At 38.5% G+C, this 27,861-nt stretch overlaps 1 protein-coding gene across 2 annotated transcripts in view; it reads left to right on the top strand.

The window, feature by feature from the left end:
- LOC108427265 (roundabout homolog 1-like) overlaps positions 1-27,861 on the top strand; it is a 295,097-nt gene that overhangs the window by 9,992 nt on the left and 257,244 nt on the right. For both annotated transcript variants that reach the window (XM_017697276.2, XM_017697275.2), the window contains exon 2: positions 25,915-26,052. In XM_017697276.2, coding sequence (XP_017552765.1) covers positions 25,959-26,052 — 94 coding nt within the window. In that variant the 5' untranslated portion in view covers positions 25,915-25,958. The remainder of the gene's footprint in view (positions 1-25,914; positions 26,053-27,861) is intronic.

Genomic DNA, 27,861 nt, shown 5'->3' with positions numbered 1-27,861 from the left:
GATGGGCCCACACTTCAGTTCCTCATTTCATAACTACACAACTTACATTTTAGTTTTGTAGCAGTTACTGAACAATTCAATTGAATTCAGTTTAATTCAATTAAAATGCACTTGCGTACAATAGACACTGAGTGTGCTTACATGCACACTAATAGTATAGTCACCTGATTTGGGCAGTTACAAACACGCTATCATTTTTAAAGACACCTGAATTTTACCTCATTAACTGGGTTAATCAATTATTCAATGCACATATAATGTTAATCTGGCATATTTTGTTTTCGTTTACACTCACTGGCCACTTGAACACTTGTTCAATTGCTTGTTAACACAAATAGCTAATCAGCCAATCACATGGCCGCAACTCAATGCATTTAGGCATGTAGAGGTGGTCAAGACAACTTGCTGAAGTGCAGACCGAGCATCAGAATGGGGAAGAAAGGGGATTTAAGTGACTTTGAACGTGGCATGGTTGTTGGTGCCAGACGGGCTGGTCTGAGTATTTCAGAAACTGCTGATCTACTGGGATTTTCACACACAACCATCTCTAGGGTTTACAGAGAATGGTCAGAAAAAGAGAAAATATCCAGTTAGCGGCAGTTGTGTGGACGAAAATGCCTTGTTGATGTGAGAGGTCAGAGGAGAATGGGCAGACTGGTTTGAGATGATAGAAAGTCAACAGTAACTCAAATAACCAACAAAAATCTCTGAGGAATGTTTCCAACACCTTGTTGAAAGTATGTCATGAAGAATTAAAGTAGTTCTGAAGGCAAAAGGGGGCCAACCTTTTACTGTACCTAATAAAGTGGCTATTGAGTGTATCTTCACATGTATGGAACCATTACTAGACAGAGAAAAGTTGCCCAAAAAGCAGAAAACAGACTTACTGAATGGAAACTAGCAACATACGACATTTTGTTGTGCAGTTTGAAACCATTAAAGCATGCTTACCAATAAATGACATGTTAAAAAGAAACCTGAGTCAAGAGGTTGATGTGTTTATTGGCAAGCTGCAAACTTACACTAGACTTGCATATGTTGTGTATTTAGTAAGGAATATCATTATTGAAATATTCATGTAGATTTCGAGGATAATTCTTTCAACATATTAACAAACACTAAAGAAATCTGATAATGGGATAATGGAAATCATCCAGATTTCAGAATGTTCTTTCACACATCACACCACAGAGGTCCCCCAATGCCCAAATCATACATAGTGCGGTTGTATTGCCAATCTAAATAATGCCAATCTGTTGCCAGAATCATGTAACAAAAAGAATGTATGGACCCAAAACTCCAATGGGGAACTTCTAGGGTACATCGAAATAACAAATTTACAATAAATGAGAGTTAGAGAATTCTGATCAAAGAAAATATATTAACCATTAAAAAGATTCAGATCATATACCACAGAGTCCATGAGATGAAACAATGGCTAATGTTATAGAAATCCACTTGAGTGTTTGTAATTGATAGAGTTGTGTTTTTCTCCATAGAGGTGTGTGAAATGTTGTTCTGTGTTGAGCAGCTAGTGAGCAATGAGCGGCAAAACAAGGGAACCCAGTGCTGTGTTTACACCACTCTACAAAAACAGCCATGCCCAGAAAAAATGGACAACTCAACTGCAATGTTTTATATCAATGTCATATATAACTACCACAAAAAACTGCATTTAAATACAATAAAAATCATATTCATATGCTTAAATCATTCAAATTCCCATCAAAATATATTGCATCAACTCTGATTTTATGGCTTCTGTGAAAAAGATTTAAATATATACAGAGTGTTAGATGTGAGGTCATTGTAGGTACTTAGTATTGTGTATGTTAGGTGTGTAATGTCCAGGAGCAAACATTTATGATAGTTACTGATAAACAACTGATTTATAAGTAAATACTAAGAATTCAGTGTAAAGGCTTCAGGGAAATGTGTGTTGGAGTAGGACAAAGAGTCAGTGTTTGATGTGTTCATTATCATAAGGCATGTCATACAGCATGTTGGCACACAATGAATGGCTACTAGCAGACACCAATGTTATGCCATTGCCCCCTTTTGCCCACAATGCAGATGGAGGTCAAAGATCAGCATTGTGCAGCATGAGCCAGATGCCATTAGTTAGCCTGGCTAGCGGAGGCCCATTCAGCCTGGGCTTGGTTGTCCATCATGCTCTACAGCAGGCTCCTGCGCTCTCTCTGTCTCTCTGATAGTTCTCATAACTGCTGTCATGCTCTATCAGTTCCTCTAATGTCAGTGGAGCATCTGTGGGCCATGCAACCATCTATCTCCACGACTGTCACACGCCGTTAAATGCTATTATTCACTGGCGGAGAGCGCTGTAGCGTCTGTACGACTAAGCAGAGTGTCTTTCACAGGGCTATGATTTCAGCCAGTAAGCTGATGTTTTTCTGCAGGAAAAATCTCACTCATAGATTTTTAATGTTGTTTTGGCCTTTTTTTCTCCCATCCTCACCAAGGTTCTTCTTTGACTTTACCTTCACCGTCTCTCAAAAACAGCAATGCTGAATATGCCTGATTCAGAAACAGGCATAATTTCCAGATTACATCAACACAGTAATTGCCAAAAGTAAGCAAAAAGACAAAAGGACAAAACAGTGCCACTGCTACACACTAACACGTAAAGTTTGGAATCGCTGTTTAAAGGTATGGAATCAATGTTTTTTTTTAATAATATAAAACCCATTTGGCTGCAAATTATAAAGACACATGCAAAGGTTTGAACATCCCCATCCAAATGACATGTTTTGTTGATTTTCTAAGTGAAAATAAGTTAACACATCCTCTACAGACAACACTTTTAAATTTTTTTTTTTGTTGCCAATTTTGGTGCATAATTACTGTTTATTTACTAAGTTTCGAATAATTAGTAGGATACAGTAATATCAAGAACACATTAATTATTAAGCAAGACCCATATTATGGAAAACCAAGTTTCCCTCACTTTTTTCAAATTGTGGAGTTTTGATATAGTATGTAAACAGTTTTGAGACATGCCTTTCATTGCATAAATAGAAAATACACTGTAAAAACAGTCAGCTTTGAATTTACTGTTTTTGTGATGTCACGAAAATAAACCCATTAACACAAGTCTGCCTATTCAACCTAAAGCAGTTTTCCTCCATCCAGTTACACTAAAGTTATAAGAGTGTTTCAGTTTTAACAAGACTCAATGCAGGGCAGCCAATCAGAGAAACTTTAATTCACATAAGTCACTCTTAAAGGCACAGTAGCAAATCAGTTTAAGTGATGAAGAGAGGTTGGAAAATGGTTTGTAAAAGTGAATTCTGACTGTTTCTGGTACATATAACTACATAAATGTAGTAAAATAGTCTATGTAGCACCAAAAAGCCTTCTGTTATTGTTACGATGTTGACCCTGTAACAGTAGAAGAACACCTTTTGGTGCTGTATAGAACCATTTTCAAAACGGTTCTCTACAGAACCAAATACAATACAATCGCCATGAATCTGAAGGGCCATTTCACAATACAAACAACTATCTAAGCATCTTATTTATTAAAATAAATAAAAAGGTTCTAAATAGAGCCATTGTCTTTAGTAAAGAACCCTTGAAGAGCCCATTTTTAAGTGTGTAAGGTATATTTTACTGTGTAGATTGTTCATCGTGTTTAAACATAGAACATCAGAAATAGCAGTTTTAAGATTTGCTACAATAGCACATTTACGGCATTTGGTAGATGCTCTTATCCAGAGCAACTTACAGTTTGATTATTTTACACAGGTAGGCCAAGGTGGTGTTAGGAGTCTTGCCCAAGGACTCTTATTGGTATAGTGTAGGGTGCTTGAACCCTAGTCTACAGCATGGAAGGCAGAGGTGTTACCAACTACACTACACCAACCTTTACTTCATTTTGATTATTGTGTATATTCTTTGATATATGTCACTGGGCAAATTTGACTTAGGCTCATTGAACACATCACTTCCTCAGTGTTTAAACTAAATCAAAGTTTAATGATCATTGTTTTGAAGTCTGTTGGTCAACCTTATCTCAATTGCAAACTGAGGCCTCCCTCTGGGTGTGTTTACAGTGCAATTGTACCACATTCCATTAACTCTGTCCCATGTGTCTCTCACAGCTCTCATCTTCTGCTCCAATAACTGGATTGAACCAGAGCAGAGGAAAGGTCAGATTCAATAAGGTGCAGGGAGAATGAGTCAGAGTCTTCTATTTGGTCAGTTACTCACACTGTTACCATTTCCATTCACCAAACTTCAGAAATAGACGGGGTCCAGACCTCAGGTATTAGAGTCCCTCTGCCTTTGTGGAGTGTATTGACAGTTTTTAACAGAGAGCCTAAAAGCAATTCATAATATTCAAGAAAAGTCATATCAATTTTTTAAAGCACATTTAAAAAGACCAAAGGCTGAATTGCTGTACACGTCCAAAGAGAGTGAATTACATGAATAAATAAAAACAAATAAAATAATGAGCAGTAGTTGAAATGGAGCTAAAGTAGAAGTATAAAAGAATAGACATCAAAACAGATTTTACACAAAAAGGCAACACAGAAATAATTTGAGACACCACAGACCATACATGCAGGCAAATAAGATAAGATAAGATAAGATAAGATAAGATAAGATAAGATAAGATAAGATAAGATAATCCTTTATTAGTCCCACAGCGGGGAAATTCACAGTATTACAGCAGCAGCAGAGTAACAGGAGTAAGGCACTCAGTAGTAGAAACAGGAAACAGTATAAACATTATCAACATTATAAATAATAAAAATTAAAGCTAAATCTCTAGACTATTTACAACAAAATAAGGATAATAATAAAATAAAATAAAATAAGAGTTGCATATAAATCTGTATTGCACTTAGCCTATTGCACAATGAAAAATGTTCGCATTCTGAATGTAAGTGTATATTGTATTGTATGTGGTCTACTGGGAGCAGTGCTGGTTGAACAGTCTCACAGCAGCAGGAAGGAAGGACCTGCGATAGCGCTCCTTCACACACTTGGGGTGAAGGAGCCGGTCACTAAAGGAACTGCCCAGTGCTGCCAGAGTCTCACGCATGGGGTGGGAGTCGTTCTCCAGCATGGATGCTAGTTTGTTCAGCATCCTCCTTTCTCCCACCGCCTGCACTGGGTCTAGAGGAGTCCCTAGGACCGAGCCGGCCCTCCGGATCAGTTTGTCCAGTTTCTTCCTGTCTGCAGTGGAGATGCTGCCGCCCCAGCAGACCACTCCATAGAAGATGGCTGATGCCACCACTGTGTCGAAAAAGGTCCTCAGGAGTGGCCCCTGCACTCCAAATGACCTCAGTCTCCTGAGCAGGTAGAGTCTGCTCTGTCCCTTCCTGTAAAGTGCAGCAGTGTTGTCTGACCAGTCCAGTTTACAGTTAAGGTGCACACCCAGGTACTTATAGGAGCCCACTCTTTCAATGTCCGTTCCCTGGATGTTCACTGCTGGAGGGGGATGTGTGCGCCTGCGGAAATCCACCACCAGTTCTTTGGTCTTCCCTGCATTGATCTGTAGGTGATTCCGCAGACACCAGTCCACAAAGTCCTGAATCAGTTCTCTGTACTCTCCGTCGTCCTCATTTGTGATGCGGCCGACAATCGCTGAGTCATCTGAGAACTTCTGTAGGTGACAGTTGGGTGAGTCGTACATGAAGTCTGCTGTGTACAGGGTGAAGAGGAACGGTGCTAACACCGTCCCCTGTGGGGCCCCTGTGTAACAGACCACCATGTCGGACACACAGTCCCTTGTCCTCACATACTGTGGATGGTTGGTGAGGTAGTCCAGGATCCAGTGTGTTAGGTGATGGTCCACCCCTGCCTGTTCCAGCTTGTCCTTCAGGAGCCCAGGCTGTATGGTGTTGAAAGCACTGGAGAAATCAAAGAACATGATTCTCACAGTGCACCCAGGCTTCTCCAGGTGAGAAAGAGCTCCATGCAGCAGGTAGATGATGGCATCATCCACCCCGATGCCAGGCTGGTAGGCAAACTGAAGTGGGTCCATAGATGAGCTCACCATAGGGCGGAGTTGTCTAAGGACCAGCCTCTCCAGTGTCTTCATCAGGACATGAGTCTTCAAGCAGGATTTTAAAATATCAATAGTAAGGAAGGATCTGTAGAAAGGGGCAAACTGTTCCACAGCATTGGGGCTGAAACAGGAAAGGCGCTACCCCATTTATACCTCAATCTCAACAGTGGAATAATTAATAGTAGCTGGTTTGAATCTTTAAGACACCTAGAAGTACAACAGGAACATTAGATGTCTGAAATGTAGTGAGGAGTCAAGCTGTGTTGTGCTTCACAAATAACAAAACCTTAAATTCAGTTCTAAATTTAACAGGTAATCAGGGTAGAGAGGCCTGCACAGGGAAAATCCCTGTTCATGGTGCCTGTCAGGAACTTTGCAGCTCCATTCTAAACCAGCTGGAGGTGTGAAATTGATGACTGAGTGATTCCCATATAAAGAGAATTCTAGTAGCCTAACTGGGATAACTATGCATGGAGAACTATTTTCTGCTCTAACTGCTCTTCCAAATTCATTTGTTTGTTAAATTTTAAGGCTGTATCAAAGATAATATCTTGAGACAAATATTACCATGTATAACTCTAATAGAGTCAGAGGGGCCAAACATAAAGACTTTTGTTTTAAGGCCTATTCACAGGGGCATTTTGTGAGGAACATTACATTCATTTAAATGAAATTTGTCACGATAAGCAATTTTGCATTCCAACGTTCCTGGATCAATAATTTACACAAAGCAAAATTTCACAATGAGTTCAACTTTTTTAACTTTGACACACAAATCTTCGACTAATATTGCTACTGCTTTGGCTGTGTTGACTTTTAGTCCAGCAAGGCACAACTGAAATATCAAGTGTGCCTATAGCTTTGGAGGAAGTTACAACATAGAGCCATATTCCTGGTCTCAGAGGGACCTAAAGCTGTGTATATGTTGTATAACTGTGTATATGTTGCATATTGTATATGTTGTATAACACATAACAGATATTTCCACACAAATTTGATAACACTGGTCATGGGGATGAAGTAGAAAAGGCATGTTGAAAAAAGGATGGGACAAAAGGCCCCAAAAAAGCAAGAGATGAGCTGCATAGTTCTGTAGCAGAAAACTTCAGCTTGTAAGGGTTAACTCCAGAGGGCTGGTGGGTGACCCTCAGGGTTGAAGGTCAGGGCCTGAAGCTGAACAGGGGGGTAAACATGGGACTCCTGGGAGGACGAGCAGTCGATTTAAGATTCAGCTCAGCGCTGAACCCCATCATCACTTCTGCACTCTCTGCTCTTCGCCCTTGCCACCATGACCCTATGTTAAAGGGGCTGCACCTTCTGCAACATGCTCTGAGCTTGTTTTACATTCACTCCAACTGCTCATGCTGTTCTCAGTCCTGACAGGAAATTCGATTTCACGCCTGTTCCCACTCATGGATAATCACTCTCCATAGCACCTTGTGTACCATGTGTTTGCAGCTCTGTCAATGGATATGTACATGGCCATGTAAAAATATGGAATATGTCAAATGTGTTTCATCCTTAATGCTGTGTGATTATAGTTAAAAAAAAAAAAATCCCGGTCACAAGTGTGGCATTGAGGCAGTGTGACGAGGCGACAGAGTTCCAGACGCTTGCGGATAAGAAGATAGGAGGTTTTAATAGGCAACAAGACAGATATATCCAGAAAGGGCAAATCACAAATTGAAGTCGGAGTCCAGGCAAAAATAGTCAAACACAGATCAGATCCGAGAAGAGAGAATACAAATAGGTCAGGCAGAAATCTAAATCGGGAAATGCGCAAAAACAGGTCGATATACGGGAAAGGCAAACAAAACAAAAGTGGAACGCTCAGTGATTGCATAGGAACAGTACTTTGCAATGTTTGAATGTTCAGCCTGTGCTTAAATACACTCTAATGCCTAATCACTGTAACAGCCAATAGTCTGGGGATTGCAATCTCTGACAGGACCGCTGTGGTGTCATGTGATCCTGTATAGCATTCTGGGTGTTGGAGTCTGCCAAAATAGAGTCCGAGTTTCTCTGCTCAAACATGGGATCTCCCAGAGCGTTCTGGGAGATTGAGTCCCATCTTCCGTCAGAGACGGTTGAAGGCATGACAGGCAGGATGTAAATGTGAGTTTAAAATGTAAGGAAAAGAAATTAAAACAAAATGCTGAATATGACCAATAGGAAAAACAAGAAGTGACATAGGACCAGGAAGGTTACTCATACCAAAAACAAAAGAAGAAACAAGAAAGCTACTTATACCAAATACAAGACCAGAAACACACAAGAAAGATGGGTAACAAAAAACAAGACACAGGTGAAGACAATAATGAATGGGCAGGACTAAAAAGGAGACATTTAAGTAGAATTGAAATGGTGGAGACAGGGCAGGGAAAGTGTCCTGAAAGAGCATCTGCTAAATGCCAGAAATGTAAATGACTATAGCTCTCTTCTGGACAACATTCTGGACAGTAACATGTATTTATTTGTTTATCTCACTTAGCTTTTTACTAAATGTTGGAAAGCCATAAAGTTGCCTAGGATTAACATGCACAGGATTAAGATGCTGACACTTATATGCACTTTTGCTGCTTGAAACCTGCATGAAACTACATTGTACTTGAGATGTATAATGTAAAACGTCCTACAACTCACTTGAAACTTGGCTGCAGCAGTTGCAACTGTCTCGACTTTGGACAAGTTTCAAGAAACAGTCAGTCAAAATGACAAACATCATGTGATCATTTCGAATGACATAATTTCAAACCATAGATTTTTTAATCAGTGATAAATAAAATGAAGATGGTTTTCTGGCTGACCCCCTGCTGACTAACTCATGATAACAAACACGAGCTTCTCAAGGCTAAGATTTCTGTAACCAGCAGAATTAACACTAACAACTGCTTAAACGGCTGCTTGTGACAGTGTTTATTCTTCTTTAGCCTGCTGGTATCGTGATCTTCATAGCAATGTTTATTTTCGTCTCTTAACGCTCCCCAAATTTTACATGCAGTTCAGGTTCATTCGGAAGTTCTAAAACTATCATAGAAGCTGAGAGTTGCTTTTTGGATGAGATGAGTGAAACATCACATGGGCTATAACTGTAATGGCTACTTAAACATCAACTTTCAAAGGCTTAACATACCTTAAATTATACAGTGAAGTACCTTAGATATGTACAGATATGATAAAAATGCTGCAAATATGTAAATTACACCTCACATTATAGTAAGAATGATATGGTGTATTAAAACAGTCATATTTTTGTTTTTTTGCACAAGTCACAATATACAACTAGTTGCATGAAAGTTTGACCATGCAGTGCCAGCCTTAGAATAATTTTATGCATGTATCCGCAACTAAATTGGTTTTATACTACTGAATACATTAGTAGTATTAGCTAGTGCCTTTTCATATACTCACATGAGAACCTGTCTCCCTCAGAGGCTCCGCACTTGTGTTTGTGTGTGTGTGTGGGTGTGTGTGTGTGTTTGTGACCTCTTGTTCTTCAGCTACCCTCCTCTGGGTTGTGGTTGTGGTTGGAGACTCAATAACATGGGCACGCTTCCCAAGAGACAGCTCGCTCAGCTTTCTGATTTATCTCTGCATCTCGCCTCAGAATTAAGCAGTGGAGCACACTTCCCATTCAGCCACTCTGCCCGTAATAAGCCATTTCACACTGATTTAACTCTGAAACGCAGGCAGACAGCTAATGCTGTCAATCAGCAGGCTATTACAGCAACACAAACATGATTGATATTCTGCTCTGATGGGTTCTTTCTGTAGTTGGGTGAGGGGAAAATGCCACTTAGCAAGAACCTGGCAATGTGTGGTGCCAAGGGATATACTGGTGAAACAAAAAAGGTCTGCAAAAAATTTGTCAAGTAATAAGCAGGAATTAATAGTGCAGGCTGTTTATTCCAGCATCTGTGCACTGTATAGGTTCCATGTAGAGCTGCACAATATATTGTTCCTTAATTGTTATTATGACATTGGCCTTTGCAATAATATTGCAGAAGTGTGCAATATGCAGATGAACCTCTAACCAGGCACTGAATGTTTTATTGTGAGCATTCTCAGCAATCACAGATGATCTGTGGCTTTTACATGATCCATTAAATGTAAAAAAAAGCTGGTCAGTCTTTAATCAAGAGGCCATTGATATGTTATATCTCACAATCTAAGTATATAGCAATATAATTGCAATGTGATATTTTGACCATAAGCAGTCCTACAGTCCTGTTCAGAATACTGCACCCCCCTCTTCATGCACCCTTTCCATTGCTAGAGGGATAATTAGTTCTGTGATGAAACAGATTCTCTCGGTAAATTAACTTCTTTTTTTGTTTTTCAAGTGTTTTAGTAATTATCACAAAAATCTCAGTGACCTTTTTAACAAAGTATCATTCAGCCTTGGTTAAAGGCACCAAATGGAGCTTGCCAGCACCTGACTGACAGTGCTGCTCCCTCCATAAACCCTTGCATCATATTTTGAGTCACGCCTGTCAAAACTGTTCTAATATAAAAAATTATTTTCAATTTCCAAAGACCCCTTTCCTCAAATGACGGATGCTGGCGCAATCAAGACCAGGTCCAGGTGCAATCAAATCTAATAGGCAGTCTATGATTGACGATTGATCACTGTCTCTACATTTGTCTGCAAGATTGATGCAGAGACATTTAAGCAGCATTTTACTGAAAAAAAAACATTTATCAACAAAAATATGGAGAAGTTTAATCTTCGAGATTAGTTTTTAGCAGTTTTAAAGGGGCCAGTATCTCATACATTAAACAACAAAATTAAGTCTATTAAGATTACCTGACATGGTTTAAGGCAAATGTATGATGATTCAGAGCTTGAAATTTTTGTGAGCTGAAAGGTCTCACCTGGTTCGGACATCATTTCAAATTTCACATTTGAGTTCTCACAGCCTGCCTCTGACTTTCAACAGACTTTACCCTGCACTTCCCCCGGCTTTAACTTACCTTACTTTATTCTTCACTACACTAATTGTTTTTGAATCTGGCACACTGGAGCCTCCCACTCAGCACTGAGGTCCACAGAGCCCTCACTTGTGAACAAATGGGACATAAACACTGGATTGATTCAGGAAGGTATATTTAATACATGCAAATGAATGTTTCATTTGGCCAAATGTATTTTGGTGATATGTCCACTAGGGGTTAACATCCAAATTAATGAGCACAGCACAGCATGAGAACAGTTTTGAATACAGAAAGTTTATCCAAAGTAAAAATCATCAGATGCTGCTCTAAAGCATAATTTGATTAATAAATTGCAGAATTTAAAGTGATTGTTTTATCATAACATATTATTTATATTGTTTTATATTGTATGTATCTGTGCTCTGATAATGGTGCAAATAATATTATTGTCGCTATGTGGTGACCAGATCTATCCTATCAGGGTTTACTTGGCATTTTGGATGATGATGGGTCATTTCAGGTGAGATTTGGACGGAATGTTGTTATACTCGGGTCAGTCTTGGACTCAGAGCATCTGCAAGATGGGGTTTAGGCCAGGTTAGGTTCAGACCAAATTTTCTCAGGCTTGGATGAGGTTCAGACTGGAAATGTGATACTTTGTGACAGTCGGGCACAGGTGGAAAATGATTGGGCTGTATTCAGGTTCATATTAAAATGTCTGGTCCCATAGAAGCTCTTCATTCCCTGTTACCAACATTAACATGATTCTCAAAGAACTCTGTAGAACATTGGTAGGACATTGTAGTGATGTAAATTAAAAGATCCCCAAAATTAAAATGCCATGTATTATGCAGGATAAATAGGGTTAGATCAATAAATAAACATAAATAAAGTACAATATGGCCTAGCATATTGGAGCAAGTGCCCTAAAACAAGCTTCCTCGGTAGGGCATAAGAGAGAAGAAAAACACTTTGTAGGGAGCGAGTGAACTTGTGAACTTCTCAAGGCCAAAAAGCGAGATGGAAAAATACCAGCATGTGTTAGAATGTGCCTGGCACAATGTTTTTTTTTTTTTAATGATTCAGACTAGGCTTGGAGATAATGGTTTCCACAAGACCCCATATGATAGACATATGAAGGTCAATTTGGATATAGTGGTGGTGTCATGAAATCAGGAGATAACAAAAAGAGGTGGGGCAATGTCACCCCACCTTCACTGAGAGTATAAAACGTGTAAAAACCCTGTATATGTGTGAGTGTTGTCCGAAGACCTTTGGAAGAACATTCTCCATGCTCAAAATAGAATAAATGACCTGCACTTCTGAATTCTGAGGAGTCTTCTTGTATTTCTTAGTTCGTTCGATTCTTTTATTTTCTTTCAAGAAACTATTAAATTTGTTTTATTTTACAAACCATAAATAATACTTAGGCTTGGTGGTCAAACAAGTGTCGAGTCGCGACAGTAGCAAGCTGATTAACTAATGCTAGCCTGAATTGCTGTTGTCTAAACTAACAAACAGCATCTCCTCTTGCCAAAATATAGCATCAGCTTTTAGACAAAGTGAGGCATAAGAGGTTTCATCTAGTCAGCTCACCAGGTTTGGCTTGGTACCATATGGGTAAAGGGTCAGTAGAATGTGGGGAATTTGCTTTCAGAGCAGGCATGCAGGGTGTTTAGAGGCCATAGATAATTCCGACCTCGCGCTGGACAATGAGGGACAATGCAGAGCCTGAAGCCTGTTTACCAAACAGCTCTTCATGCTGAGAGCCATTGATCGCAGTCTGGGTAATGACTGGGATTGTTCTGAGGATAATGGCTGCTGTGCTAATGCTCAACTCTCTTCCATGTCTCTCTCTTTCTCTGTCTCTCTTTCTCTGTCTCTCTCTCTTTCTCCCTTCTTATGTAGTTCAGGTACAGAGGTGTTTCTAAATCTGTCCCGCTCACGATGGATTTATTCGTACAGGGAGGGAATGAGAAAGAGAGAGAATGCGCGAAAGAGAGAGAGAGAGTAAAGAAGAGCAAAAGTAATGAAGTGAAAAGCCTGCTTTACCGATGCTTCACGCTCCACAGCTCACACGTGATCCGCACCTCCTCCAACTCACCCATATCTGCTCGCTCATATTGGCAATCTGTTAAAAGGGGAGAGGGGAAGTTTCCTCCTGTCAAAGGAAGAGCTGAAGGGGGTAATCAGCTGCCCACCTGCCCCCTTTCCCCCTTATCTTGACCTCACTCTCCTTTACAAAGTGCTATTTCTCATAGCTGTGCAAAAATGAATATCAGACTTGTCTGTACAGTGAACCTCTGCTTTGGAGAATCATTTGGTAGAGGGTCATTAAAGTGCTGTACTATTGCTCAGAGATTAAAGGTGGGAAATTTAGGCATGTCATGAATTCCATTATGATTCAGAGGGCTGCAATGCGATTATAAAACGAATATCGATGCATCTTGATGCATCTTATTTTTCTGTACAGGATTTATTTTTTCCTATTGTCTAAGGACTTGGTATTTTTAAAGCAAAGTATATATAATAATCCACAATGAATTTACTTCCAATATCTTTTATTATATAAAAAAATGGAAGTGGTTTGGTAAGTGAACTGGAAGGCTCATTTACTGCGCATGTTTGGAGCACATGAGACGCTGCTGCCACTCATCTGCAATAAAATCTGCAGTTACAGTGAAATAAGATCTCGGCTCCTAAGAGTGCAACATAACGTGAAAGCCCTGGTTCTCAACAATGAGAACCGACGGAAAAAGTTGTTCACTAGTTCACTTCGTCCTGTCCGAGTTGAGCTTTGACATCAGCTTTATAGAAGCCAAAGTGCGGCTGTTTTACTGACCAAACAATTTTAACAGTAAATGGTCTTAAATGCTGGAGTAAATGTAGCAAATAACCGCTAGCTAATGAAAAGGCAAAGAGAAAGATTTGAGATGAACATCCATAATTTGGAGACAAACATATGTTTATAATCACTCCTGTTCTCCTGATACTTTTAATCTGCAATGAGGAACTGTTAAACGCTAAAAAATGTGACGCTGAAGTCGCTTCTCATTCACCAGCTTGTTTGAATTTTCCTGTTCCACCTTAAATGGTGCAGCAGTTACAGTTAGCTGGTGAATGAGAAGCGACTTCAGACTCGTAAAATGTAAAACATTGAGAGGCATTTTACAGTAAACTGTTCTACTTTTGTGGAAAAGTTTCCAGCTGGTGATGCAAGAAAAGCAGCTACAGCTGAGCTAAAGATTAAAGCAGAGCAAAGCAAGTCTGCGTTTTTGTTTGTATTATATTTTTAGCCACATTAGCACATGCTGAGACACATAAAATCAAGATGGTAAAATGGACTTAAAATGTTTGCGCTAGCTTTTAATGTAGTGTGCCGCCACAAACTGTCCGGGCACTGTACTTAAGAATCGATTTTACCCCCACCCCTATCAGAAATGGTCTCTAACCGTATTTATTCAGTTCTTGGTCCAGTAGGAAGTTTAGCCAGCCTGTGCACTATAGCACTAGATGTTTGGGGGAAAGTTGACTCTAATAATTGTGAATTTAGTTTGCTTTAAATTCAGATGTTTAAGTAGATCTGTGTCTCTTAATTTATCTCATGATGCAAATATATGATGTTGTACAATGCAAAACAGTTACTTATTAAACACTGTTTAAATGTTAAAGGTGAAGCCCCATCATTGCAATACAAGATTTTGTAATCCATGTTCAAGGAACCAGCCACAGATGACATTAAACAGTGTTGTCAGTCAAAAGCCAAATGATGCATATTGGGCCCTGTTCACACCTGGTATTTACATGGTCTGATCATAAGATAGATTGAGCAAGACAATTATGTAAAAATGAATTATGACATTTTTGGTGCATAAATTTGCACAAATCTTATAAATGGACCGCAGTTGAAAAAATAAAATAAGAGATAATTATAGGATGGTTTATTCAGAATATACCAAGCAAAAAAAGAGAAGGTTAATTTCGCATTCATTATGCATGGCAGACACAAAAATAACAGTAAATAACAATAAGTAGTATTATCAGCTAGTCTTAGTCCAACTCTGCATTCTAACTTTAGTGTGCAAGTGATGGTAAGCTTGAAAGATATTTCTGTCTCAGTCTTAATGTTCGGCCAGTCAGAATAAAATATATTCATTGGCGAGAAGCTGAATCATGAGAGCAAAGCCCAGTTTTACTCTGTTAGAGTCTGAGTGCAGATTTTGTTTTAAACATCTGAAGGGTTTTTTTGTTTGTTTGTTTTTTGTTTTTGTTGTTGTTGTTGTTTTTGTGAATATTTTCTGTTTCCTTCCGAGGAGCACTTGCGCTTGGCTGGCTTTAACTTCACAAGTCCTCCTTAACCCAAGGCCAAGACAAGTCCTAGCGAAAGCAATGTCAAGATCAAGGCAAGGCCAAGACTGGAAGTGTTAGGCATACAATGCTAGACTCCATTCTTTTTAGGAATTTGTGTTCTTCTAGGAATTCCAGTATAGTAATATATTTTTCAATTAATTCCAGTATAGGACTGTATATTTCAAGGAATTCCAGAATAGGACTGTATTCTTCAAGGAATTCCAGTATAGGACTGTATTCTTCAAGGAATTCCAGTATAGGACTGTATTAAGGAACTCCTGTATAGGACTGTATTCTTCAAAAATACCAGTATAGTAGTGTATTCTTCAATGAATTCCAGTATAGGACTAAATTCTTTGAGGAATGCCAATTTAGGACTGAATTCCTCAAAGAATTTTGTGTTTTTAGTTTTTAGTATCTTAGACTAGTTTGCTTACTTTGCAAGCCTTAGTAAGGCATAATTACAGGTTGAAATATCTTACACAGCATGTTGCCTCAGGAGCCACGAGCACTGTAGGGTGCCATTTATGCAAACATTACTGGGATGAATGCCCACCTCAACAATTATCTCCACACTTCAGAGTGCGTGTCAAAGCATATTTTTAGGAAAGTGCAGCTTCTTTACATGGCTGTTTTAACATACAGGATGAGTCAAAAATCATCCCCCACCCAAGTATCTGTAAGACATTTAGGGTCAGTTTCTCGGACAGGGATTACACCTAGTTCCGGACTATGCAGCAATCTGAATGGATGTTTATTATGTATTAGAACAAATGTAGTATCATACAGACATCCGTCGGTATTACATTACATAATGGTAATGATAAAATATTTGATTTCTGACATTTTACTCATGGTATATAAAGCAACAGTACATCTCCTGGATTGGGTTCATAACGAGACTCATAGCGAGTCCAACTTTAATGGCATGGGAGTTTCAAGTGATTCAGAGTTGGTCTATCCGTTACTTTCAGGCTCATTCAAAAAATGACCACATGACATGGCTGTGTTAGCCAATCATAATAGTGAACACGTGTTGTCCTGACAGAAAACCGTGTCTCATTTTTGTCTAGTAACATATGTTTTTTAAATTGGACTGGAGTGATTTTTCAAGTCAAATACCACACTGTGGCTGTCACGTCTTTGCATAAGAATCTGTCTTTGATATATACTACATTTAATGAGTAACTCTCACTCTTACTACAGTCTCTCTTTCTTTGATCAGTCTCAATGACGCTGCTGGTATTCACAGTCTTCTCTAATGGGATCCATTCTTGCATCACTGGATCTGCTCACTCATTCTCAGCAGATGCCTGTTCTCTGTGACACTCACTTCTGGATCAGCATACACACCAGGATAAGATTTAATGCCATTAATTACATGTCCTGCATGCATGTGAGTGTTTGTGTATGAACGTGTCTGCGTAGCAGCTGTAGTGAAAAGGCATGATTCATAGTCATTGACTGTGTGTGCTGGAGGGTTAATCCAATTATGCTAATGAGGTGTTGTGGGTAATGTAGTCTCAGTGTGAAGCCTGCACTCACTAGGGGTAAAGCTAAATATTTATACTAACGCATCATTTATCTGTGTGTACCAAAGATGTTAAATTACTAATTTGGGAAGAAGCTTTTTCTCATTCTTCCATTCATTCATTTGTTCATTGAGTCCCTCGAAAACCAAAATTATCCTATGCATGCTCCACCCAGCTTAGATGTGCTTCATAGAACATTGGTAAAGATCCCATAAGGACCTCTTTTTTCTTTAATACTCAGTTTTTCTCTTCATTTTAGTCATGTCCAGTTGCACAGGTCACTTCTCCATATCACACAATGCTACCAAGCTGAGAGAGTGAAGGATAGCGAACACTTCTTCTGAATCACACACATCATTTGCACTAACAGATAACCATGTTTTCTAGCATTGTGCTGAGTGATGGTGGGAAAGGGAGAACCATCCCACCCACCCAGAAAGAGCAAGGCCAGTTAGCACTCCTGGCCACAGATGACTGACAAAAATGAATCCCATGAAATACAACAAGAATCTGTAGCACAGTTCTTTATAGTTTTTGTACAAAAATAAGTCAGTTATTCTCAGTGAATGAGTGCTTATTTACATTTACAGCATTTTGCTGATGCTCTTATCCAGAGCGACTTACAATTTGATCATTTTACACAGGCAGGCCAAGGCGGTGTTAGGAGTCTTGCCCAAGGACTCTTATTGGTATAGTGTAGGGTGTTTTGCCCAGGTGGGGATTGAACCCCCAGTCTACAGTGTAGAAGGCAGAGGTGTTAACCACTACACTATCCCAACCACTATTTAGTAGTGTCCAGTTCAAAATATTATACTGAGGTGACTGTATGGTTTTAACATTAGCTACTCTTAAAAGGTGGTTCTTTGAGGGTTCTTCAGTAAAGGCTATGGTTACACATGGAGCTGTAAACACTCAGTCATAAAAGCTTTTTTGGACTATATAAAACCCTCTTTTGTTAAAAGAGTAATTATTCAGTTGGAAAAGTCAAGGACAAATTTATCACCATTCTAATGTTAGATGAGTTACTCAATCAACAAAAGCAAAACTATGCTACACCTATCCTAACAGTGGATCCTGTCACGTTTGTGCAAAATAAATACCACGTGAAATGAATAACACACTCTAAATAAAAATATTTTGACTGGAAGCTTTAATGGGATTTTGTTGATATACTGTAAAGCATGCCTGACCTTGCCACACCAGCTATGAGAGAACACATTTATGGGTGGAGCATGAGTAGATCCATTGATTCAAATTCTTTTCAAGCTTTTCAGATTTTATGTTTCTGTGAGATAATTGGAGATATTCATTCTGATCTGCACATCATATTCAGTTGAGCTGTGTTGCATTGTGGTACATTTTAGAGAACGGTGTATTGTTACATTCTCTGATGCCATGTCATGTCACCATAAGGCCTGACACAGGGATGCCCAACACATTGATTGCAATCGACCAGTCAGTCGTACAGTGCACATTGGTCAATCGCACCTCATTCAAACAGGCTATCAAACTTTTTTTAATATAAAACACTTTCTTACTGCTTCTAGTGAGACTGCTGACCATCAATACAGACCACTGAAATGCATTTTCAAAGCTTTTTAAAAAGGATGAGGCTAACCTTTTATTTTTAAATGTAAATCATGTTGACCTGTCCATTGGAAAAATTTATTTCAAGCCACAAAAGTATGGGCACCCCTGCCCTGACCCCTCAACTTCCTACAATGGCTGTAACTCCTAGAAGCCTCTCTGTTTAGAAAACCCTCACACTCAGTAGAATATTCATTGTCTTTTCTCAGACCGTGGTTCAGTCTTGTGTTGTCTCTTTCATGTGGAGGACACAAAGAGAGAAAGGCTTGGCTTGGGGTGGGGGGGTTTTCATCAGAAACTAGAGGTGCAAAAGGCAGAGATAGGGTGCAAAAGAAGCTAAAACTTTATCAGGCAAATGAAAAATAATGAACATTTTTTTTGAGAGTGCTGAGTGATTTCACTCATCATACCAGCCTGTGGGAGAGAACAGGCAGTTGTTGTGCTCTGCTAGACAAAAGCACAGGTCTAACTGCTCCGGCTCAGAGGCACCACTGCGAAAGGGGGGAGGGTGGAGAAATCAAAGAGAGGGAAGGATTAAGGGACTAAAGAGAGCTTCTCTGCAAGACTGTAGCTCAAAGCCCTAATCAGCCCATGGGCTGCTTCCCTGTACACAGACAGGTGCTGCGGAGAGCTAATTATTGCCAGTTACGTCGGGTTTATAGCGCTGACAGCAACAGCTAACTTTTTTCTTTCTCCATCTTTTCTGGGCTGCCTTCCCAGACACAGAAGGATGCCGCGTTCTTCTTCTAAAAATGAGGAACGCCTTTGATGGTGGGATTTAAGTACGATGCTTGGCTTGATTCGTTTCACAGAAGCCACCAGCTTTGCTGTTCCTGTGCTGCTTTTCTTGCTTTTTACGCCACATTCACAAACGTTGCCTCACTTTCACTCTGACATACTTGACTGTCTTATTTTGTGTGTTTTCCGGTGCAGTGACCTCTAGTGCTTTATTCACAAAGGGTTGATTTTCTTGGACACATTGCAGTCCCACATTTATACTGCAATGAAGGGACTTTCCACTTAGTCTGAGGAGTTTTATGTCATGCTGATAATGCTAAATAAAAAAAGATCTAAATTTTGGGGTACTACATTTTCCTATAACACCCTGCATGTACCTGTCCATCAAGAATTGTTTAAAAAAATGTTTTATACCAACATTTTATCTCAAAACTGTTGTGATGTCTTAGGCATCAGACAGTGTATTCATAACCATTATTTACAAAAGCATCATTTAAAAGGCATTAAGTGTCTTATTTAATCCTATCATTGTCACTGCTGATGATTCTGATCTGCTAAGTTTCTCTAGAAGGAAACATCTAACAACATCAAACAACTCTTAACAAGTTTGTTTACCTCTTAACAAATCAATTATGCAAAATTGTTAGAAGTTTGCTGGCCATTTAAATTGCCTTTTAATTGATATTATATATGATTTATAGTATGAAATGGAAGCTTGCTAGTAGGTCTTGGTCATGTAAATCGTTAATATATATAGGTTTTAATTGTCCTGTTGCTCTCTCTGATGGAGACCCACATTTATATGCCTTTTTCCACATATTATTTCTATATTTTTTTTATAAAGACATTTTTAGGTCTTTATTTATTTACTTATTTATTATCTTACTTTATATCTTATATTTTATATCTTTTTATAGTTGGATTCTTTGAAGTTGTATGTAAAATGTGGCAGTTGTTTCAGTTTTTGTTTGGCTGTTTTTCTATTATTTATTGATTGTTTTTTAAAATAATTGGTTGATCTTCTCAGTTACTAGTGCAATCAATAGTGACACCCCTGCTAAGGACAGGGGTAACTTGCCTAGAAAACTAACCCTAAATTTTCTCTATTGCACCATATTTGATGCTGCCTGTATTTCAATATGGCACATTGAAAGCGCAGTGAGGACAGACTGAGAGGCTACTGAGAGTCTTTTTATCCCTCTCAGTCCATTGTTGTTTTGAACATGAAGAGCTGTTTGGAAAGCCAGGCATTACTTTTTTATGTATAAACACTTTATAAAGCTCTCTGATGTGAGAAAGACTAGCCTACATGGTGAATGCAAGCCCGTACATTGGGTCTGTTTTTCTGCCATAGCCATTAAGAATGAATTGAGTTTCCTGGGGTTATGGTGTTACGTGAGAGAGACATGGACCGTAATTAAACACAGATGATAGCAGACAACACAGAGTAATATGCAGCTCTTCAGGTACAAGCAGACAATAAAGGAATACTCCAGCTTTTTTAGCCTTATCTCTATCAGCTGCAGCTGTTACATATGGTTGATTACCAGACAATTATTTTAATGCTTTTTCACTCTACTTAGAAAAACAACAGAAAAGCAGTTGACTCAAAAAGCAGTTTAATTGAAGCCTGTGGGCAGGTGCTGAAACTCCATCCCCTCAGACTTCTACTATAAGGGTGCTTTAAGTGAGTGGGTTTTCTGTTCTTGACCATGTCCTGCAAAATTGTTGTCCATGGTAATCAACCATATGCTAGACATTAGGCAGATATAAATTAGTTTAAAAAACACTGGAGTTCCTTTACATGTTGACAGTGAATGCATATGATGCACATGATGCTTCATTTAATAGCAGAATTCAAATTTAGGCTATATATTTTACATAAGATATACATTGGGGTCCAAAGTCTGAAACCACTCAAATCTTTTTTTTTTTTTCATTTAATCCGGGAAATACAAGAAATAAAAGAATGTTGGAAAATTAAAAAAAGGAAGGTTATGATGAGTAGAGTGAAGAAAAAAGAGATTCTGAAAGTCATGTTGAAATATTAAAGATTCTACTTTTCACTCCAATTAAGTTAATGATGTAATTTGTAATGAAATAGCTTTGCGTTAAATAAAAAAAAAAAGCAAAACAGATCTAGACGATTGGACCCCACTGTATTTATGTATTATATCTTTTGTTTTTGTGACAGTTTGTTCTCATTACTTAGCTAAACAAAGCATGTTCAGTGGGCTTTTCATGAAACATCTTTCATTAATTCCTGATTTAAATCATTCATTCATTCTTTTGTGATTATCTCACAGGGAGAAGACAGGTTTACAGTTGTGTTACGTACACATGCAGTTATATGCTAAGTTTGGACACCCCTTTTCAAATGACCTGTTTTATTGAACTACACATCCTCTACAGAGAACACACTGAAAAGAAAGTTATATATTAATGCACATTTACTGTTAAGTGGTGAATTTAACATATTGGGACAAAACCATGTGGTCTGTGCTTTTATATTGTATGTGTTTTTTTTTCAATATGTTAAACTCTAAATAGAAACTCTGAACTAAAATGTTTGTTTAATCTTGAGATTGTTACTTTTTTACTTAGAAGAGTAACAAAACAATTAATCAACTGTGGTTATTAAAACTTTGCAAATGTCTGTTTAAAATAAAGACCATGCTTATTAAATTCTGTGACATAAAATGTCAGTATCCACAATTTTCATGGGGGTAGATGACCTGCCCTGTAAAATTTACTTTAATTTGTAAGATTTCAGAAGAGTGGATGAAAATGTATCCAGTATGTAACTGAAGGCACATACATCATGATTTCTGTACAGCACAGTAGTGCAGAAAGGAGCTGATAGATCACAATCAGAAAGTGAGAAGCTTCATGCTTCATGTAGATGGCATGAAAATAAAACAGTGTACTCCATATTTCACTGAATAGTTATCATTGCAAAATACCCAAAAAATGACATATATCTTCATTTTTTTGTTTTTGTACATCATTTGAGCACAGCATAATATATGGAGCAACTGAAATACTCCAGTTTTTTCGCAGAAAAAATATCTGTACATTAGCATAAATTAAAAGTTGATAATATTTTTAAAGTTACCGTTTTTTGGATTTTGACTTTTAGACTTTTAGAAGGTCTTTTAGGGAGTATTTGAACTGGTTTCTGCATTGAGCTGTCATATAAAATGTTTTACACAGAAGTTAGACTTTCAAAAAGTCATGGGGATAAAATCAAACATTTTAAAAAAGCAAAGGAATTGTCCCCAGTGTCCCCAGCGTCCGCAGCATAAATTACACTCGGGCTTTGTACCCATAAGTCTTCTGTAGGCCCACATAACTCTTTTGCAAGCAAGAAATGTTAAGAGGCATCATTCACTGTGTCTGATTGTCTGTAGTTTTCTGTCCAGGTGGGCAACATGGACTGAATATACAGACAGAAAAAGACTTCTATTTATTATGTAGGATCTTGGAAAGAAGCACATATTTTAACTGCTGCAGTTTCAGTAAGATACGGCAAACTTCATACCACTGAAGTGAAAAGTGCTGTCCTTCAAATTTTCAGTATTTGAGTGACATTAAAAACAAACATAAAGAGAAAATGTGCTATGTGCATTTATTAAACAGTACAGTTCTGAAAAATTTATATAGTTTTTCTTCCCTTAAGTGAGTACCATCTGTTGCTCTTGTGTTTTATATTTGATGACCTATTTAGTGTATTTTCTTTCACACTGGGGGAAAAATGAGCTTTATTGACTGGAAGAAAAGACTGCGAAGAATTATCAAGTGTTTGTCTGCCGATTTTGGAGCTTTATTTTGGGATTTTTCATTTTCTGAAGAAGTTTCATCTCCAAGAGCTTGTGCTCGTTTTTGGTGATTTAGTGAACATCTTGCAGTCTCCATCTCCATCCAAAAAGAAAGTGAAGGACAGCAACTCCCACAGAGTAGCAGTAGAATCGGCGCACTGTGGACAGTGATAGCAGAGGCTGCCCAAACGGGCAGACAGTTTGCTTCACAGATGGCTGATCAGTAAAACCAATTGGAGCTCCTCTAGTCTGCAGGGATCCAGTTGGGGGGGTAGTGCTTGCTGAAGCCGACAAGGAAGTGTGACCAAACTCTAAAGCCAAATGATCCACACTAATTGATTTACCAAACTGGGGAGTGGACTGCACACACAGAGAGGCAACATGCTGGGAACGGTGTGAGTGTGTGTGTGGTCATATATTTAGCTTTTAATGGAGACCAAATGTCCACAAGAGGATGTAAAACATGAAACTGTGTGTTGTGCATTTTAGCACCCTACTTTTTCATACACACAGACAAAAACGCATTTGTTTTTATAAAACATCAGAACGTGGGGTGCCTACATATATGTATCTACATATGTATAATACAAATAAGGGTGGGTGTACATGTATATTGCTGTGGTCAGTTAGTTAGGACTTGAAGGCTAGCAAAGGCTTCCTCTGAGACTTGTGCAGTGTCACTGCTGCTAACACGACATCATTGGACAGCTGAACATGCTTGGAGGAAAGTGCCAACCACCAGTTCTGTTATGTCAGCTAACCGACACCTGTACTAGCATTGAGCTGTGATGGGGGGAGATGGGGCATCCATAGGACCAATGCTTAGATGATTGCGCCGTGTGGGACCTGCTAAACTTTCTCTTTGAGAAAGAGGAGAAAAGCAAGCTCCACTCTTTCTCAGACCTGAAAAAATCCACAGGTGCATCTGTCCATCCTTCCACTGTGAGAAGACAACACAACACTATGAGTTTGAAAGGATGTGTAGCTGACAAGAAGCTCTTACTGAGAAAAAGAAATAGATAAAAATTTGCAAATCAAAGAAAGCTGCTCGTGTTCTCAGAACAATGAACGGTCCGCTCCAGCGTCCAGATCTCAACATTACTTCATATTTGATTACTTGGATTGTGAGAAGCAGAAAATGCAGCCAACTTCTAAGACTGACCTTTGGAGGTCAAAAATATCCCTGCAGATTTCTTTAAAAAAATGAAAGCAAGTCTTCTGAAAAGAATAGAACCTGTAGTAAAGGCACTAAATAAACTTGTTGTAATAAACTTGTACTAATGGCCATTTTGACTGGACATGAAAAACTGAAGGTTGTAAGGATGTAATAATAATGTCCAGCATGTATTATGTTCCTAAAGCAATCATATTCTAAACCTGAACTAAATGTTAACCTTAGTAACATCGTTTTCACTTTTGGGTCTTTCATTTCAGGAAAATGAAACATGTAGCATTTGTAACAAGTACACTACAAAGTCAGGACCACTTTGTTGAATATGACAAGAAAAGTGAGGTTTTCTTACATACACACACACTGTAAGGAAAAGTGTGTCCAGATCAGAGTAAGCCTGTCAGACTGCAGTTACACTCTGATGGGTGGGCTTCTCTTTTCATGCTCCATCCATCTTTTTGCCTCCACTGTCAATTTCAACTCTCATTTCTGCTCTCTCTCTCTGCCTGGGCTTTCATGACTAACCACTCATTCACATTCCCTCTCTGCTCAAAATTGCCTTTAGAATGCTTTAGTGGAATTAAGCTGTCATTTATCTCCACAGGTCTTTAAAAAACTGTAAAAAAGGCATTATAGAGCAGAGCGTAAAGACTGGAATTTAGCACAGGCTGTTATTACTGAGTGTTACACTGCTGTCTAGAGGAATATGCATATAGATAATTATTGACCACAGCAAGGGTTGCCCCAGGCATCACAACACATCCTTCATCAGGAGATGTTAGAGAGAGAGTTCAGAGTGATTATCACTCTGATGATGACTTGTTGAGCTATGATTGTTTTGGTCCTCATCTTCAAGTCACATTCTGGTCATATCTGCAATATTTCCTGACATTGTCATCATTTTTTAAGTTCCATGTCCACTAGGGATGCAACAGTTACTTAATTGAAAGACGTTCCCTTGTCTAAAGATCAATGATACTGGCTAATAATTCGAATGATCATGTATTAGGGCCAGATTGGTGTCAGTTTTTAATTGACACACTTCTTAAGGGACAATTCCACCAATTGTGTTTTAACTTTCTATATAACAAAAGACATTCAGAGTGGTTTGATGTGAAATGATCCATTCTAGAAAAATTTTCGGTTAGAATTGTTCACAGTGGTGCTGACAGGAACCAGACGTCAGAAGAGTTTGATGCCTCTGAAAGCTCCCTCACACAAAGTTATTGCATTAAATAGTTACAAATATGTTGCTTAACGTCTGAGACATTGTTTTACCATAGATGTGTAATAATATTTTGGCCTCAAACATATTTATAGCGGAGAGGTACAAGCAGGGCAACATGCACCCTTTTTCAAATGTATCAGTAATCAACATCACATATATTCAGAAGAAGTATGTACATGCACTGTTCCTTTAGTGTAGTAAATAAAATGGCTATATTTGCATTATATATCAGGACCTCTGGTTCCTGTCACACCACTGTAAAGAAAGTCTGTAAGTTTCTCTACAATGTTATAACAGTTTTAATTGTGCCTATATTTTACAAAATTTGTGGAATTCCCTTTAAGTTACATAAGCATTGGTCTGTGGTTGGAGCTTTGGTTTCTGTTAATTACCTCTTATGTTTTTATTTTTCATGAGCTGTCATGATTTTTTTCCCCTCTTTATTGTTATTGGTAAATGTGAAATTAAAATCCTTGTGCAAACCTTTGACTGCTCCTGACTGTGTTTTGCTCCTGTAGGTAAAGAAGGGTGTGTGAAGGGTGATGCTGTGACGGTGAGCAGAATGCAGGTCACATGGTCAGGCGTCTCTCTTCTCCTCATCACTGCTCTGCTGGGATTGGCTGGCTCAGAGCCACCAGAAGAATCCATCGCAGCAGGTAAGGAAAGAGCCTGTGTCTGCCGAAAAAGACAGAAAACTTTCTGCCATTTAATCTGCTATTCTCTGTTTATTACATGATTTCTCAGTACTCATTTTTTCATTTACTTGACATGTAAAGAATGCGATCTAAAAAAGCCAAAAATTCATAGGTTTATACATCGTCTGTCTTACAAACTGCTTTTCTGAACAACAAAAATCATAAATAGGAAAATAAGCATCCCATCAGGCAGTACTCTGATGAAAAACACTTACCATCCAGAATTGTGCTCTGCAAGAACACTCAGAACAAATCACAGTGCATCCAGCAATAAAGGATGCATCATACTTTTAAATAATGATAGAAAACACAAAATGCGGTGCTTCTACATGTTATTCTACTTCACTCTGGCTAACTCTGCTGGGCCTTTGCCAAATTCTCAGAGTGGATCACTGGTGTGATGCTTTGTTTGATAAGGTTAATCAGAATCAAATTGCTGTATACATTGACAATGAAAATGCAATAAATATAGCTTAATATTATGCAGATCAAAAAATCTGTAAGGCAAAAACAAGCATCTGTTGACTTCTCTATGGATCACCTAGTTTTGTAGTCACAGTAAGCTTTTTCAGAATGTTGGCAAAATCTTATTCAACATAATGAGAAATTCTTATATCTGCTGTGCCTAATTTATTATGAAGTGCAACTTTAGTCGGTTATTCATTTCAAATTATATACATTTTGTATGTGTGTGGTCATTGTATGATCTTTTCTTAAAGCTAAATTTAACATTGTGGCAAAATCTATCTAACCTATGTTTCCAGCCTGATAGTTTTGTTTACATAATCCAACATAGCATTTTAATATTGTAAATTAAATATTATGTGTATTACATTTAATTTGACAAAAACTGAGATGTGCACTGTAATTTCCTTTAGTTTCAAATGCATTTTTGCCAAATGCTCTGTAGAGCTTGTCTTACCTGGCACCAGTTGCTAGGAAATGATTTGTGGAAGGAGCTTGAATAGTCCAATAAAATGCTTGTCCAATATAATGATAAGATACAGGGACAGTGCCTAATGCAAGTATAAGAGGTAGCAGGGATAAGAAGTACTGTGCAAAGAGAGCAATATTAATTGACTTTAGTAGAGTGGAATGATGTCTAGACAGTTTGATTAATAAGAGAAAATAACAGAGGCAAAAAAGCTGTTACAATAAAAGTATTGGCACTATAAATGTAGACACATGGTGATATCCCCTGAAAAGAGAACTGCCTCATTGAAGTAGCACTTGACAAGCGGGCCTCAGCCACATTACACATAGACTATCTTTGCTCCCATCTGTTTTCATTTTTTGAGTCATAGCTACTATAAAGGTTATAACTTATGTCTAATTTTCCTTCTCTGGCTGTATCTAGGTCTATCCGGCAATGTCCTGATTTTGTCTCTCTCTCTAGTCACGTAGGTGCTGCAATGTGTTTGCTGTTGACGTGTTGAGCTAGCATGAACTAAAGTGACAGCAGGATGTCTCTGATGTACACAGACTGCTGGCAGTCACTGTGTTGTTCTCTGTTCTGGCAGAAATGATACAAGACAAATAGGTTCGGCCGCTGTTCTCCAGGTTTAGCAATGAAATCCATTTCCCTGCCCCCGCACTGTCTAAATAAACCATGCACTGTAGCTCACTACTCCATTCACCCCTGTTGACTGCTAACGCTAATGAAATCTGAAAGTACAGCAAACTATGGCTAATTAAAATCACATGCATGTGTGAACACACACAAAAACAAGTACCTATGCTCCATCAACCACTGGGCATTGATTCAGTGAG

The sequence above is a fragment of the Pygocentrus nattereri genome, chromosome 18, assembly GCF_015220715.1.
Source record: "Pygocentrus nattereri isolate fPygNat1 chromosome 18, fPygNat1.pri, whole genome shotgun sequence".
Lineage (NCBI taxonomy): Eukaryota > Metazoa > Chordata > Actinopteri > Characiformes > Serrasalmidae > Pygocentrus > Pygocentrus nattereri.
The sequence above is the reverse complement of the archived record's forward strand: the minus strand, read 5'-3'. Positions and strand labels throughout refer to the sequence as shown.